At 42.4% G+C, this 15,173-nt stretch overlaps 1 protein-coding gene across 1 annotated transcript; it reads left to right on the top strand.

Annotated features, from left to right (window-relative positions):
* The first annotated feature begins 2,393 nt into the window (after positions 1-2,393).
* On the top strand, positions 2,394-11,654 carry LOC139696890 (uncharacterized). Its single transcript, XM_071595770.1, has 3 exons — positions 2,394-2,501; positions 5,987-6,124; positions 11,529-11,654. Exons 1-3 carry the CDS (start codon positions 2,394-2,396, stop codon positions 11,652-11,654), a joined length of 372 nt encoding a protein of 123 aa, XP_071451871.1.
* The last annotated feature ends 3,519 nt before the right edge of the window (positions 11,655-15,173 follow it).

Genomic DNA, 15,173 nt, shown 5'->3' on the forward strand with positions numbered 1-15,173 from the left:
TCATCGCCATTTAGTGGAAGTACGATGAGAAGTGTATGGACATCAAAAACGTGCGGAAGTGGTGCAGGGAGTATTTTGATGGTCGGAAAAACGTCCACGGTGAGCAGCGTTTGCCGGAATCAACGGTGGCTTCAATTGACGAGATGGTGCGCAATAACTGGAGAATTACCCTTTATGAGATAAAGGAAGGTCTTAATGAAGAGAGTGGATACTGACTTACAAGGATGCAAAAAGTGATTTATCGTCAAGGTGACCATGTAGAAAAATAGCTAAATGCTCAGCCTTTCCTACGATGCACAGAAAGTTGAGAATAAATTTGATTTTTCATGAAAAATATAGGAGACCTTACTTTTCGAATCGCCCTCGTATTTGCTCTTCATCTGAGTTACTCGCTGTGCAAGGTGCTCGTTAAGCGAGGTTTCACTATAGTCGTTCATTGTTTTTGGAATTTCTTCTATTTTTTGGGGAACAATTGGGGTTTTTTTTTGGGGTCGAACCACTGTTTGAAATTTGGGATTAGTGTAGTGGGATATTTATTTTGCTCTGCAAGTTACTGCTCTATGGGATTTAATATTTGATATTCAATCTTAATCAGTTTACACTTAATCATTTCCATTTCAGTTTTTTCTCAAATGGACTCTCTAAGAAACTCTCTCCATGGCTACTCAGTTCCAACCATATATTCCGCAAAAAAGGGTTGAGTTAAAGATTGGAATTAGATATACAGCTGTATGAATTCACTAGAGAGACAAAAACTACCAGGGTAGGCTGAAAAGTAATGCACACATGCTTGTAGCCCACAAACAAAAACAAATGGCAATATCAGGCAACAAGTACAATTCTTAAGTTTCAAAATCGTATATTTATTTTATTTCAACATAGTCACCATTAAAGCTAGCACATTTCTCCCAACGTGTAACAAGTTTTTTCATTCCGTCACTGAAAAACTCTTCCGACTTTTCTCGAATCCAGGAATTGACACCTCGCCTTCCACCGCCTTCACCTCATCATCCGAGGTGTAATGATGCTTACCCTTGAGGTGTCTCTTGAGTTGAGGAAAAAATCGAGGTAATAAGGAGGGTGTGGAATCGGTTCAAATTTCGTGTTTCGCAGAGCCTCTCCATTTGAGTGCGAGGTGTTTGGACGAGCGTTGTCATGTTGCAAGTTTTTTGGCGCCAGGCTGCCTTTAACACGACAAACTCGACGTCGAAGATGTTTTAGAGTCTTTATATACTGAGAAGAATTTACCGTGGCCCCTCGTTCCAGAAAATCAATCATATAAACTCGGTGAGAATCCCAAAACAGTCATCAACAATTATGACTTTTCCAGGCTCGCTACCACGAAATTTTACTAGCCATCGATTTAAAGTAGACCTATCAACAGTATATTCACCATAAACAGCCTTTAAATGACCACGATGAATATCAGAAAGAGTCACTTTTTCAGCAGCTAAAAATTCGATATCAGCACGCTGTTTAACTCGCGTTGACATAACACTAGAAAACGTCTCCATACTTCCGCTTCTCAAAATACACTGAGTGAATGTAAAGACCTCAAACCTGCAAATTGCATGTTAAGGGGGAATGTTACTTCCTCATGCCACCAGGAGTGCTTCTAAAGGCCATTTTGTTTGTGGTGTACAAGCATGTGTGCATTACTCTTGAGCCTACCCTCGTATTTTGATGAGTTTTCTGCAAACGATGAAAAAATGGCCTGAAACATATAAAATACAGGTAGAATGCATACGCCCTGTCTCATTTTTCTCCTTTGCAGTTCATTGCATGGTCTACATAAACATGCATATTATGTTAAATACTTTAAATAAATGTCTTCAGTACAACAGCGATGTAATGATCCTAACTTATACTTCTGCCATTAAAAATGCATAAATAAACCTTCAAGATTATATATGAGCAATAGTTTTCAGCCTACCCTCGTAAATATTGGGTATTCTTTGGCCATTGACATTGCCAAGGAGGAACGGACTTTTTGGTGATTATCCCTTCTTTTTATTTATAATTTTATGTCTGAAGATAACATTAACACCCAAACATTATTTAGCCATAAAAAAATAATTTACGAGGGTGATTTGAAAATTTATCGAGTATGCCTGTTTGAATCCGAGGCGGTTTAGACGGGATAACGGCACAATAGAGGTCGACAAGGTATCTTCTGGTTCCGAAAAAAATGGCCGAGTGCCATTCAGAGTGCTATCGGAATGAGGAGATAAAAAAAGAATGAACACATATGGGAAGAGAGGGGGGGTATGGTGAAACACGTGATGTGTTAATCGTCATAGTTGTCCAGACTAATGTATAAATGGAGTGCCCATTGCGCCTTCAAGTACCAGTCCAATTCTGAGTCGACTCCATCCAACCGTTTGATCTCCAAGATGTCTCGATTGACGTTGTGTGCCGTGGCCGTGTTGGTGGCGCTGTCCGTGGTCTCCGGGGAACCCGATATCAAAACACAGGAAGACGTCATCGCCTGCGCCACAAAGGTATCCTATACTAAAGTACGATTTTGGAAGGATTTTAGATTTGCGTAGATGTGGCAGGAGAGGACACGTGCTGTGTTTAAGTGCATATGGGGAGCGGTCACCATATTAGGAAGATTTCTAATCGCCCAATGCCGTCTCGGTTTTGACGTTTGCAGGAAATAGCTATGGTGTGGTCAGTGCGCATCGCGTCGGATAGGGCGATTATTTCGATGATTTGCCCGATCCCGTGGATCATTAATATGGACCTCTATAAGAGTTATGCGCATTCTGTGGGAAAAATAGATTTGTCGATCGTACTTGTACAAATGGTTGAAATGCTTCAAAATGCTCTCCCGCTGCATCAATACAGTTGCGGAGACGTGTCTGTCACGCCTGGAAGACACCCTGAAACTCCTCAAGACGGGAATGTCTCTTTCAGGAACGTTGAGTAACATTCTTTTGGATGCCTTCCACGGCCTCCCTATGCTTTCCTTTCAGCTCTCTCTTAAGTCGGGGAAGCAAAAAAAAGTCGCACGGAGCCAAGTCGGGTCTATAAGGGGTCTGGGGGACCACTCCTGGGGGTGCTTCGGGCAAGGACGTTGGTAACGATGAAGTACGTGTGGCTCGGGACATGCGGCGTGTGGCCGGGCGCACCATCGCGCCGCGTTACTAAGTCGAAAAGCGCACTTCACGTGGAGACACGTCTTTCCGCTCAGACTGCTTGTAGCTAACCAGCGACCGGCTGGTTGGAAGGGCAGACACCTCCCACCACATTTCCCGAACGGTTTTCACGCGTTACCATGGATACCATGGCACAATAAAACCAAGCGCATTGCTTTCATAATGGACCATGTATCACTGTCGATCACCATAAGCCAGCACCGGTTCTCTTTCTTTACCGACGCCGTAATTCCGCTTTAAAATTCTGATATTCCTTTATTTGAAATGAGCTTGAATTTCTCTTCTAATGCAGAAAGGGATTCATTGATTGTGTGAGTTAGGATGTCCGATACCCTCACGTCTAGTTTATAGTTGAAAGAGGCCGAAATGGAATTTCTATGCATACAGCTAAGCCGCCTCAAACATGCAGCGACCTATTAAATGAAACGATCCTCTGAGGCTTATGCGATGGAGACCGATTCCATCGATTGCCTCCAACGCCGAATGAATGATGCGGAAACAGAGAGTCGAACCTCAGGCCAGAGGCCTTGTTCTGATTCTACCGGAGAGTGGTGGTGGTAGCTCTACGTAGCTATGAGTGGAGAATGAAATCTCTGGATGCAAAACAGTCGTCTTACCATTAGAGAAACTTCATTTTGTCAGAGGAGAAACATTTTATTAGTGTGTTTTTACGTTTTTAATTTCGCCTGAACTGATCATTCTGTTATAAAGTAGAACTTATTGCTCTTGATGCTTACTATTGCCAACCAAAAAAAACGGAATCACAAAACACATATTATACTTAATTAAAAAAGCCTGTAAATGCATATGGTAAAATGAAAAATGCAAACAATTGCATTGTATAACAATAAATCAAGTTGGTACCAATGCGACAATTTCACAGAGTTAAAATCATTCACCTTGACCGAGGAGTTAAAGAGGACGCCTCGATCGACGCTTAACTGGCTAAAGTACTCGGGCGAATATCGAGGGATCCGAGTTCGAATCCCGATCAAGGCGAATGATTTTTACGCTCTAGAAATGCCGCATTTAAAAATGCTTATTTGAGGATGACTCCGTTTAAAAAGGTTACTGCTGCGGCATCTCACGCAGTTTCTTGGAAGTTGGTACCAGTTTGAAAATAGTCACTTAATAGGAACGTACTTGATCTCTGGTGCAAAAGATTTCCACCATAGTGCCACAAAAATTGCCAAAGATTTCTGTTAGGAAGTTCGATGCTTGGGAAATAAGAACTAACCAGAAGAAAATCTTGTTATATTGGTGAATTTTCCCCGAGCGGGAAAGAAAACATCAACAGGGCATTATATTAATATTTGGGTGCTCAGAAAAAAACTAGAAGGCTGATCATTTGGAAATAATACAATACTGGATTTTAAACTTTGCTGTCATGAAGATTAGCCGTGTCTGTCCGCGTTTTTCTAATAATTTCTCCTTATCGCCAATGGATTACTTGTCTTGAATCCGGTGCAAGACTCCTCATTCCTAACCTCTTTAACACTATGCAAGATAATAAGCAAATGCCTGAGGTGGCTTAGATGATAAGTGGATTGTGAATTGTGACACATTTCAAATATTAGATAAATTATCTCAAAGGAAATTTAATCTCCCTCGCCAGCTTTGTCTCAAAACGAAGTGGATTATGGATATACTTTCTTTAGTATGGATTGAGAAATGTGACATTGAAAATCAATCTTGTTACAGCCATCATCTTGAAAAAGTACGTAACTGTGTAAACTCTCGGCAAAGTCTAGATTTCGAGATGTTACGGTAACTATTCCTGAAGCCGGTGGAAACACATGAAACCACGAAAGAAAGTAGCCGCAGCAAGGGGAATACATTAGAAATTATTGAACAAGTGTATCAGAGGCGTGTTATCGAGTTTGACAGCAAGGGGCGACAGATCGATAGAAGCTGTCGAAATGGCGATGTGACGCATGCAATTAAGAAATCCAACGTTTCACAGTGTTGCATCGTCTCCCAAGCCGAGTGTAATGGTCAAAAGATGGTGTTGTGACGTTCATTTTGCGGCCCTTTTTTGAATACCTCTACTTTTCACGAATCATTAATCTTCATTTTTGGAGCGTCAAAATTATTATTAAAATTATGATTTAGGTCCGAAAATTTTCACAAAGTTTTGAAACCTTTCACTTGCTATGCTCATCTGTTTCCATTTAAAATATTAATTCGCTCAAAATTTACTCTTTATGGAGAACTATGCGTAGTAATACTACTCTTATTACCCTACTTCTCTCACTTTAATAAATGATATACCTCTATTTATATGTTCTATTTATTTTGCATTAGTCCGGAAACAGCACTTCAACCTTTGCATCGGACTTAAAACATTGCTATGACAATTTGACAATTGCATATGTACACCCAAGCCCTTTGCGGAGAAAGTTAGAGATTTGAACTTCATCAATGCTATAATTAACCGGAAAACTAGGATTTTTTCCCAATTAGGTTGGCACATCCTGGTAGGGTTTCATTTCTTCCAAAAGCTTTTATTTGAGAAAGAAGATCAAGAAGAGAAATTTTAAGATAGACATTTTTGAGAAAGCAAAGTAAAATACTGACAAGTTGTCGTGACAAAATTAGAAAGCGGTTTGCATTTGTAAATTGAAAAATTCCTTTGATGCTTATCCGAATTCAGCAGAAAGTACGATATTAGGCATTAATTTTGCTCAATTGCTTTTTGCCGGACCTTTCTTAAACGACTCTTAACGTATGAATGAGTATAAAATGCCGTTATTTTAGCTTTATGCTTTCAAAACAATTCAAGAAAATATGTAATACAATCAGTTCTGTCATGTCTTTTCGGTCAGCCTGGTGACCAAGTGCTGAGCTTCCTCCAGATCAAGGATGGAGGTCACAACCTAGGCAAGGGCAGCCTTGACGTGGTCTATCCCCCGGAGGGCGAGCCGGAGAACGCCGTGATTAACTGCATTATGATCAAGGATCTGGTAAGTAAGCCTGCAATCTTGCAATTAATGCCGCAGACATTAATTGCACACGTGCTGCTGCCCCCTATCGATTCGAAAAGTTAACAAATCCGATGCCAGTTTGATGACAGTTTCGAAATATTGGTCGTCTTAAGTTTTTGTTTTTCCCTTATCCTTTTTTCTTTGACAAATTGAGTCACTTATTAAGTCGAATTGAGTCATTTGCGCGGGTTACCCTGGCAACGTGCTTTTATTTTTATTTGATTTCACCAGCCAATCAGCTGTGACTGCAGTACTCTCACGGTGCTCCCTTCCCTCCCAAGTGCGCCTCGACTCTTGTCATGGCCAATCTGCGTGGTGCTCCTGCCAGAATCGAACCCGAGACGCGGAATTCAGATGCTCGAACAAAGCTTTCACGCACCTAAAAAAAAGGATAAATGGAGGCTTCAATCCTTATACTTGGTTGTGGAACTATTAATATCTGTGTTTGTTTTTTTCCGCCGCTATTTCTAAGAACGGAGGAGTGTTACATTTTGTTCTTCATTTAATTAACATACATTTTCACAAATTTGAGCCAGTAACCTTCCAATACATACCCTCCCCCTCCCCTAGCCTACTAATAGGTTACTGCACCTAAACTCAACTTACCCCCTCTCCCTTACTCCCCCTACCTTACCCCCTCTCCTCTCCCTTACTCCCCTCGTAGAGCCAGACTATAAAGGTTGAAAAATGTTGACGTATGCTACCTGATGATGATACGCAGCATCGAAACCATGGTCGCGAAATATTAAATCTTTATTGTGGAAGCGTAAAGTTTCTTTTTTACCCTCACTCAATTTCTTGATCAAGTGATTTATAGACTCCACAACAGCGTTTCTAAAGCGTTCTTAATAGTTTAACTAAAAGTACTTCTGATTATTATTTATTTTTTCTGTTAGATTCGGTTCAAAATCTCGATTTCCCTTGATGAAATACCTACGTAGATTTTCCTATTTCTTCATTTTATTTTTTGAAAGTTGCTAACTTTTGCTTTCAAATTTAAAAACGATAAAAGGTGGCCATAATCAGAAGCAATAACGAGTAATCTTCGAGCAAGGACTTTGATTGGAGCTCAATTGCATCACTTCCCTCGTGTTTTTTGTCTAACAAATGTTTCTCGTGATATAAAAAAAACTTTCTAAACTCAAAAGGAGTATCAGGCTTCTTTTTGTGGAGAATTCAGTTCTCAGCACCCTAGATTATACTTACTAAAAGGCAAAGTTAAAACAAATATTTTTAAGAGCTTATGTTTATTATTAATCAATGGAAGTTAGAGGTCGTATGAACTGCTTTCTCTATTCTCTCTTCGAGTGGCTTTGCGTACGACGCGGTTGAATGTTTACAGGGGTTGAATGGAGGGGTGACACAGCGTGTCCTATCTTCGTGTTACGCTGACTCCTAGGTCGTAATAAAAATACTCCATGAGGAAAATCAAAGTGTCTTCTTTCATCATGAAGGGTATTTACCATGTTACATCAGGCATTGTGCCAATTTTTATTAACAAAACGCGTTGAACAACCGAGTTTACGGAGTGAGAATTGGCAATGCCCGCCTTGTCACAGAAATGCTGAGGTTTTGCCTCATAGAAAAGGAAACTATGTTGCCGCACCCTGTAGGTTCACGAGAGAAGATTACCTCAAGGGGTTTCTATTAAGAGTACGCTCTTTCCAATTGCATTGGACGACTAGGTGGATTCCAATCGACCTCCAATTATGGAGTCCCTTTTTTTAAATGACCTCGCCATTTATTGTAGGTCCTCCAGATTAAGCGCAGCAACGACGCAGTCTCTGATAACTATTCATGGATTGTTGGAATGGTCAAAGCAGACGGGGTTTTGGGTTTTAGAAAGAAAAAACGAAAGGAATCAACTTTAACATATTTTGATGAATGTATCCACAGTTATTAATTAAAACCACAGGTATTGCAATTTTCCACTGGATATTTTATTTCAACACTACCGGTTTCGATGTTTTCACATCATCATCAGGTGTGAGCACAAGTGCGTATCTTCTCCACATATATAGTTGCATACAAGGGGTGGGGGTTTAAGGGGGGAAAAGGAGGTGAAAAAAGGGGACAGGGGAATTCCATGAGGGGAAAGGATGAAAGGAGGGGTCAAAGAGGCGGGGAGGAACAGTGGGAATTCCATGGGGTGGGGGGTTTTTTGGGGGCAATACTGAGAATTAACAATACGACAGCCGGATTGGCACAGGTAATAAAATAAAGACATTGAGCTGTAGAGGGCCCCGCAGCAATGAAGGGCCGGAACAATCTGCCGGTGGGCCTCGCGAGTGATGTCCCGTGGCGAGGGTCGTTGCTCTGCTGGCTGGATGACGTCCTTAGGACGCCTGCGATGCGTCGGGGGATCAGTGGTGTTGTCCGTCGAGTCCATCCGGGGAACCGGAGGAACGGGGAGGGGAAAGGGGTGGTCGTTAACGGGGAGGAAGTAGGGGGGGGGGCAGGAGAAGAGGAGGGTTAAAATTGGGGAAAACTATTGGGGAAATTGATGGCTAGAAGGGGGGAATGTGAAGTGACAAACACATCATTAAGGAGGGGAATTCCTTTTTTTGTGTGTTGTATTATTTCACACTGTTCGAGTGCGTCCAACTTGCGCCCTTTCGTTTGTAGATGTAGCACTTTAAATTCGAAGTTGCAGTGATGGCCTGTTTCGATTATGTGTTTAGCGAGATTAGAATTCGTGTTATCTGCATAAATTCCTCTACGGTGTTCCTTGATCCGATTGTCAAAACTCCTCCCTGTTTGACCAATGTAACTGGCCTGACACTCGCACTCAAGCATATACACCCCACTCCTTTTATTCCTGTCGATCGGGTCCTTAATCTGGCTTAAACACTTGGATAGTGTTGATGGAATATAGAATGAAATTCGGAAATTGTCCTTGGGGATGGCTTTGGATATATTGTATGAAAGATGGTTCACGAACGGAATTTTGCACCATTTCCGATCTAACGTGTTCGTGTCCTGTGTGAGTGTAGTGCAGATAGAGGTGGCTTGTTTTCTTATTTTCTTCTTAAGGAGCGTATCAATGAGGTTGGCGTTATACCCGTTGTTGACAGCAATGGTTTTTATGATGTTTACTTCACGGTCCCAGTTGTCCTGGGACATCTCCTTAATGATGTGTTTGTCACTTCACATTCCCCCCTTCTAGCCATCAATTTCCCCAATAGTTTTCCCCAATTTTAACCCTCCTCTTCTCCTGCCCCCCCCCCTACTTCCTCCCCGTTAACGACCACCCCTTTCCCCTCCCCGTTCCTCCGGTTCCCCGGATGGACTCGACGGACAACACCACTGATCCCCCGACGCATCGCAGGCGTCCTAAGGACGTCATCCAGCCAGCAGAGCAACGACCCTCGCCACGGGACATCACTCGCGAGGCCCACCGGCAGATTGTTCCGGCCCTTCATTGCTGCGGGGCCCTCTACAGCTCAATGTCTTTATTTTATTACCTGTGCCAATCCGGCTGTCGTATTGTTAATTCTCAGTATTGCCCCCAAAAAACCCCCCACCCCATGGAATTCCCACTGTTCCTCCCCGCCTCTTTGACCCCTCCTTTCATCCTTTCCCCTCATGGAATTCCCCTGTCCCCTTTTTTCACCTCCTTTTCCCCCCTTAAACCCCCACCCCTTGTATGCAACTATATATGTGGAGAAGATACGCACTTGTGCTCACACCTGATGATGATGTGAAAACATCGAAACCGGTAGTGTTGAAATAAAATATCCAGTGGAAAATTGCAATACCTGTGGTTTTAATATGTTACGCTTCCACCATATCACGCCTGAGACCTCATCATTCGTATGTATCCACAGCCCTCCCTAATTTCAGGTTGAGAAATTTCGAGCCTTTTATAAAATAATTTTGCATTCCTGGGACCGACCCGTTTGCTACGACGTGTTTAGGCCAAATGTCACATCTTACGTTGCCTAGTTACCGGAATGCCTCTCCTAATTGAAATAGATTTAACCATTCTCCCCTCCGCCCCCTCCCATATTCAAATTATAACAATACCTTTCATACGAGCTGTGGGAGACTTAACTTGAAATGAGTTCCTCGGTTAAGATTGCTTCACCAAAATGAGGGTATGATATCCGCGTGTATCTACATGTTTCATTGTCACTACCTCATTTTTGGCCCAGAGAAATGGACTTCGTTTACCATCACCGTCGATATGTCTCCTATTGATTAAGCATAGAATGGGTTTACTAGTATTCTTTCGAAATTTGTTCCTTGATTTTTATTTACACAGCTCGGAGCCCGATCCGTTGGCGTGATACTCTGGCTTAGCAAAAGGTCACGGGTCGGAATACCACCTTGGAAAAGGGTCGTAATTTTTAGCCACATCCTGGATTTTCAGTGGTTGGTTTTCCATTACGTCACGAGCTATTTCTTCCGAATTCCAACAGAAATAAATATTATAAATTCAGGTGTGATTTGGTGGAACCATTTCACAATGACAGAGACACGAGAACTCTTTCAATTTGACACTTAATGGAGATTTATAGTCGACTAGTCTCGATGTTCTGAATCATTTTCAAGGGAAGCTTTCACTCTGTTAATTGAAAGATTCACTTGACAATGATGTGGTACATCAAAAATAGTCGATAATAAATCTCTATTAAGTGTATAATTGAAAGAGTTTTCATGTCTCTGTTATCCCAAGGAAATGAAATTACAATTAATATGTATTTTCCCTTCATCTGCGAGGAATCCTCAAAAAGAAAAATCTATCAGTTGGGCGCGAGAACTTCTCTGAATCATTTTCTGTATCTGTGAAAAAAGAGCGCTCGCGATGTTTTATTATGTTTGGTTTATTTTTTAGTACCCTACAAGCCACCGCTAGGGTTTGTGGTAGGGGGTGAATACACATCAAAATAAATTTGATCCGAATGTTTTTACCCCTACTGCGGTCGGACAATACCATTCTGATCCCTTATTGCTCGTGGAAAAAATGACATATTTAAATCTATCTGTCCTACATTTAACCTCTCCAATTTAATTGACATTATCTCATTTGAGATCGGTGATCACTTATTCCTCATTAAAAGGGTATCATTTTTCTTGTTCTTTCTCGTTTCGTGAGTCCGACGACAATAGCTGCCCAACATGTAATCTCACAGCGACTAACACCAATTAATTTATTTTTTTTGCACAATTCCGAAAACAGCATTTCGACCTTTATATCGCACTTTGAACATTACTATGACAATCTGACAATTACGTACATTCACCCAAGCCCTAGTTGGAGGAAAAACTACCTAGGCGGGAATCGAACCCGCAACCTCTGGGTTGCCAGACGAGGAAGTTACCCCGCCGCCACCGGGGCCAGCAAACCGGTTAAATGATGAAATCATTCCTTTTTTTACAGAAACCAGAGATCGGAGCAACGGCTTCCATCACCAACGGCACCATCGGAAGCACCAGGGTGAGCATTCACCTGGAGTCGGGTTTCACGAAGGGGTTCTCCTTCTCCATCAAACTCCTGGGGCAGTAAGCACCCAACTGGGGCGGGAGGTCGCCTGTCGACCGTGGAAGAAAATATGACATTACTGTATCTGGATGGACTATGTACAATGAGACAATAAATTATTCGATGCGGCCAACATCCAAACCCGTGTCTTTATTTCCAAACTGTGGCCACCCGATGAAAAGTCATTAAAAGAAGGGCTGGTCGCTCCAAACCCTCAATCCACGATCCGTCCCAATCAACAAACTAAGTAGTCCACCCGTACCCTCACCAAAACAATTGCATGGTTAATTTTTACTTTTTTATATTTGAGTGAATTAAAAATTATGCCAGAAAGGATGTTTATTGTATCCATACATGTTGCGAAATCAGTGTTATAGTGTTAGAAACATAATAGCAGTAGACTTACTAATATTATATTTGTACTATAAAAACTATCACGTCTTTGAAGAAGTGTACTGAACTTGGAGAAGGTGGAGGGTGGAATATTGTTGTCAACGAACTTGATCATTATTCAGGTCTACGTGCAAAAGTAGGGAAATAGGGTATACGATCTAACAAGGGAAATAATTACGGGTGCTTCTGGATGGATGCATTTGATAGTGATGGGGGATCGGAGTGCGAGGGTGATGATGTGAGGGTCAACGGCTTAAGCACGACGAATGACCGCCGGGAGAAAGCGATCGAGTTCTGCAGGAGACAGGGCTTAGTCATCACCAACACTTGGTTTTGACACCACCAAAGCCGGAGTTATACATGGAAAATTTCCCGGGAATAAGGAAGATATCTGTTAAGACTGTATTGTGGTTAGGCGTAGATTTAGGAACAACGTGATTATTTCTGTCTCCCGGGAGCAGATGTGGATGCAGATCATTCTCTTATTTTAGTGGTAATGAAGTATTACGTCAGATTCAAGAAGATAAAATAGGGAAGACGGTTTGAGAAACGGAATGTACAAGAATTTACAGGTATGGCGAAGAAGAGTGAGTTGAGTGAGATGAGGGTTTAAGGGGAGCGAAGGGCCTGCCTACTCCCCCGGCCGAAAGGGGCGGCGGGGGCGGGGAGGTGTGTTTGTGAAGGGGGAGGGAGAGAAAGGGTAGGGTGGCGTCGAGAGAGAGAGAGGGGCGGCTGGCTGCCTCGTGGGTGTGTGGTGCGGAGTGGAAGAAAACAGAAGGGCGGAGACGGGAGACTTGTGTTGGAAGGAAGGAGGGCAGGGAGAGAGAATTAGCCAAAGAGAATGATATCCAGAAGAAGAATGGGAGCGGGAAGGGATGGCGGACGTGAAGGAGTGGAGAGTGAAAGTGATGCTAATGAAAGGACGCCCCGTTATGAGGGACGCCGAGCGAGTTTCTTTGTGGGCAAAAGAAAAGCAGTGGTGCCAAGCTGGTGAAACAAAACGGTGTCTTAGATGAGTATTGGCGAAGGTCGAGACTGAGGTTGGATCACCTGCAGTGCAGGGAAACACAGCAAGCGAAGATTACCGTACTCTTGCATACAATTAGTCGCATCACGACGGCAACAAGAAAATTTATCAGATAGAAAACCTTGCTTGCCTTTGTGTAAACAAGATAATTTTCATTGCTAGACATTTCGTCCTAATAAAGACTTGTGTAATGCTCATTTGTGAATATCTGGTAAAATGCTCGGATCTCCCTCTCTCTCTTATTGTGTTCCTCGACATGTGCATAAAAGTGAGAAACTTTAGATATGCGAAGAATCGGGGTTAGATTAAATTTATTACTAAGATATAAAGCGTGTGGATTTGCATCCGACATTGGAGGGATAATTAGGCCCCCTAATGACATTGGCAGAGCCGATAATTGCCACAAAATTAGAAAGTTAGACTGTCGAACTAATATATTTAAGTATCCGTTTTTCCCGCGCACTATTCGCTACAAAAATAATAGGGGGAACACCTAGCAAAATAACATCTACATCTACATCTACATAATACCCCGCAAGCCGCCGCAAGGGCGTGTGGCGGGGGGTGTTAGGTCACCAACCGTAAAAAAGAAAAATACCACATGCAAAAAAACAACACGGAAAATTACACCCACAGCAGCGCACACACTCATGCAAAAATCCCTTTATCCAATACTCATGCAAACACATATACCGCAAAACAACTAAAAAACTGCACCTCATGATGCAGCACGAAAGCCATCCAACAACACGCAAGCCAGGACAAAACAAGCAAGAAATTGAAACACCACATGAAAATGCACCACGAAACACTCTATCCCCAAGAGTCTGTAAAAGGCAGGAAATGCGACCCAACGTTGCAGGTAGCAGGAATTTCCCCCCGCGGAGAGGGACGAGGGATTGAAAGGGAAACTTAAAAACAGATGAACAGAACACGAATGAGGTCATTCGGGAAGAATGTGTTAATATAACAAAACACATAAGGTTAGTGGAAGAGCATGCATTTAAATACAACTAATTATTTTTTAGACGCTGAGGGTGGCAAGTGGAATTTTGCTATCTATAACCCTGCAGTTGCTATCCCGTATTGTCCGTGGGAAGAAGGAGTCCTTGAGTCGGCTAGTTCTGGCATCTATTTCCCGAATTTTATATGCATGATCCAAGCGACCAATGTATGTAGGAGTACGAATAATTTGCGAGACCTCGGTGCTGAAACATGCGGATCTAAATTTATTTAATAATTTCAATCTTGCATTGAATCGTCTCTCAGCCAATGATTCCCACCCCAAATCCATGAGCATTTCGGTGACGCTTTGCGTTTTATCGTAGGAATTTTTTACAAAACGGGCTGCCCGGCGTTGAACCTTCTCAATTTCCCGAATGAGGCCTTTTTCACTCGGATCCCACACGCTGCATGCGTATTCTAAATGAGGCCTTACAAGAGCGTGGTAACAACGTTCCTTGACCTTCGAGTCACTTTTGCCGACAATGCGTCTAATGAATCCCAATCTTTTATATGCTTGACCGCAGACTTTACGTATGTGAGTCCCCCAAGTTAAGTCTTTTGTGAATGTGACACCTAGGTATTTTACCGTATCAACTACTGCCAGGTCACCTCCAGCTAATTTGTAAGCAAATCCCGTTGATCTTTTAAAGAAATTTACCACTGAACATTTATTATAATTTAGAGTCAATCCCCAGTTAGAACACCATTTAGTAATGCAACCTAAATCCTGCTCTAGAATAAAACGATCCTCATCCCCAGATATCTCCCGATAGATCACCGTGTCATCCGCGAACATCCTAATTTTACTTTTCACTTCGCGGTTCAAATCGTTAACAAAAATCAAGAAAAGCAACGGCCCGATCACACTTCCCTGAGGTACCCCCGACGTGACTCGAACGCTGTCGGAACTAGCGCCATCAAGGACTACCCTCTGTTCCCGCTCTGAAAGAAAATCTTTAACCCAACTTATGGCGCCCTTGTTTATACCCGCGACCTTTAATTTATGAATGAGTTTACCTATATAACAGGTAAGCGCTGTCGAAAATAGAGGTATACAAGATTAAATTCCCACAAAACTCTCTCCAAGTCTGGCTCCCGCCGTGCGCCCTTGTGCTAGG

This window comes from Hetaerina americana, unplaced genomic scaffold (assembly GCF_022747635.1).
Source record: "Hetaerina americana unplaced genomic scaffold, ioHetAmer1.1.p SCAF_7, whole genome shotgun sequence".
Taxonomy (NCBI): Eukaryota; Metazoa; Arthropoda; class Insecta; order Odonata; family Calopterygidae; genus Hetaerina; species Hetaerina americana.

Excerpts from the sequence above, each read along its gene's own strand:
- LOC139696890 (XM_071595770.1), top strand. The coding sequence starts at position 2,394 with ATGTCTCGATTGACGTTGTGTGCCGTGGCCGTGTTGGTGGCGCTGTCC. Across the intron at positions 2,502-5,986 it reads TCATCGCCTGCGCCACAAAG|CCTGGTGACCAAGTGCTGAG; the intron begins GTATCCTATACT and ends CTTTTCGGTCAG. Across the intron at positions 6,125-11,528 it reads GCATTATGATCAAGGATCTG|AAACCAGAGATCGGAGCAAC; the intron begins GTAAGTAAGCCT and ends CTTTTTTTACAG.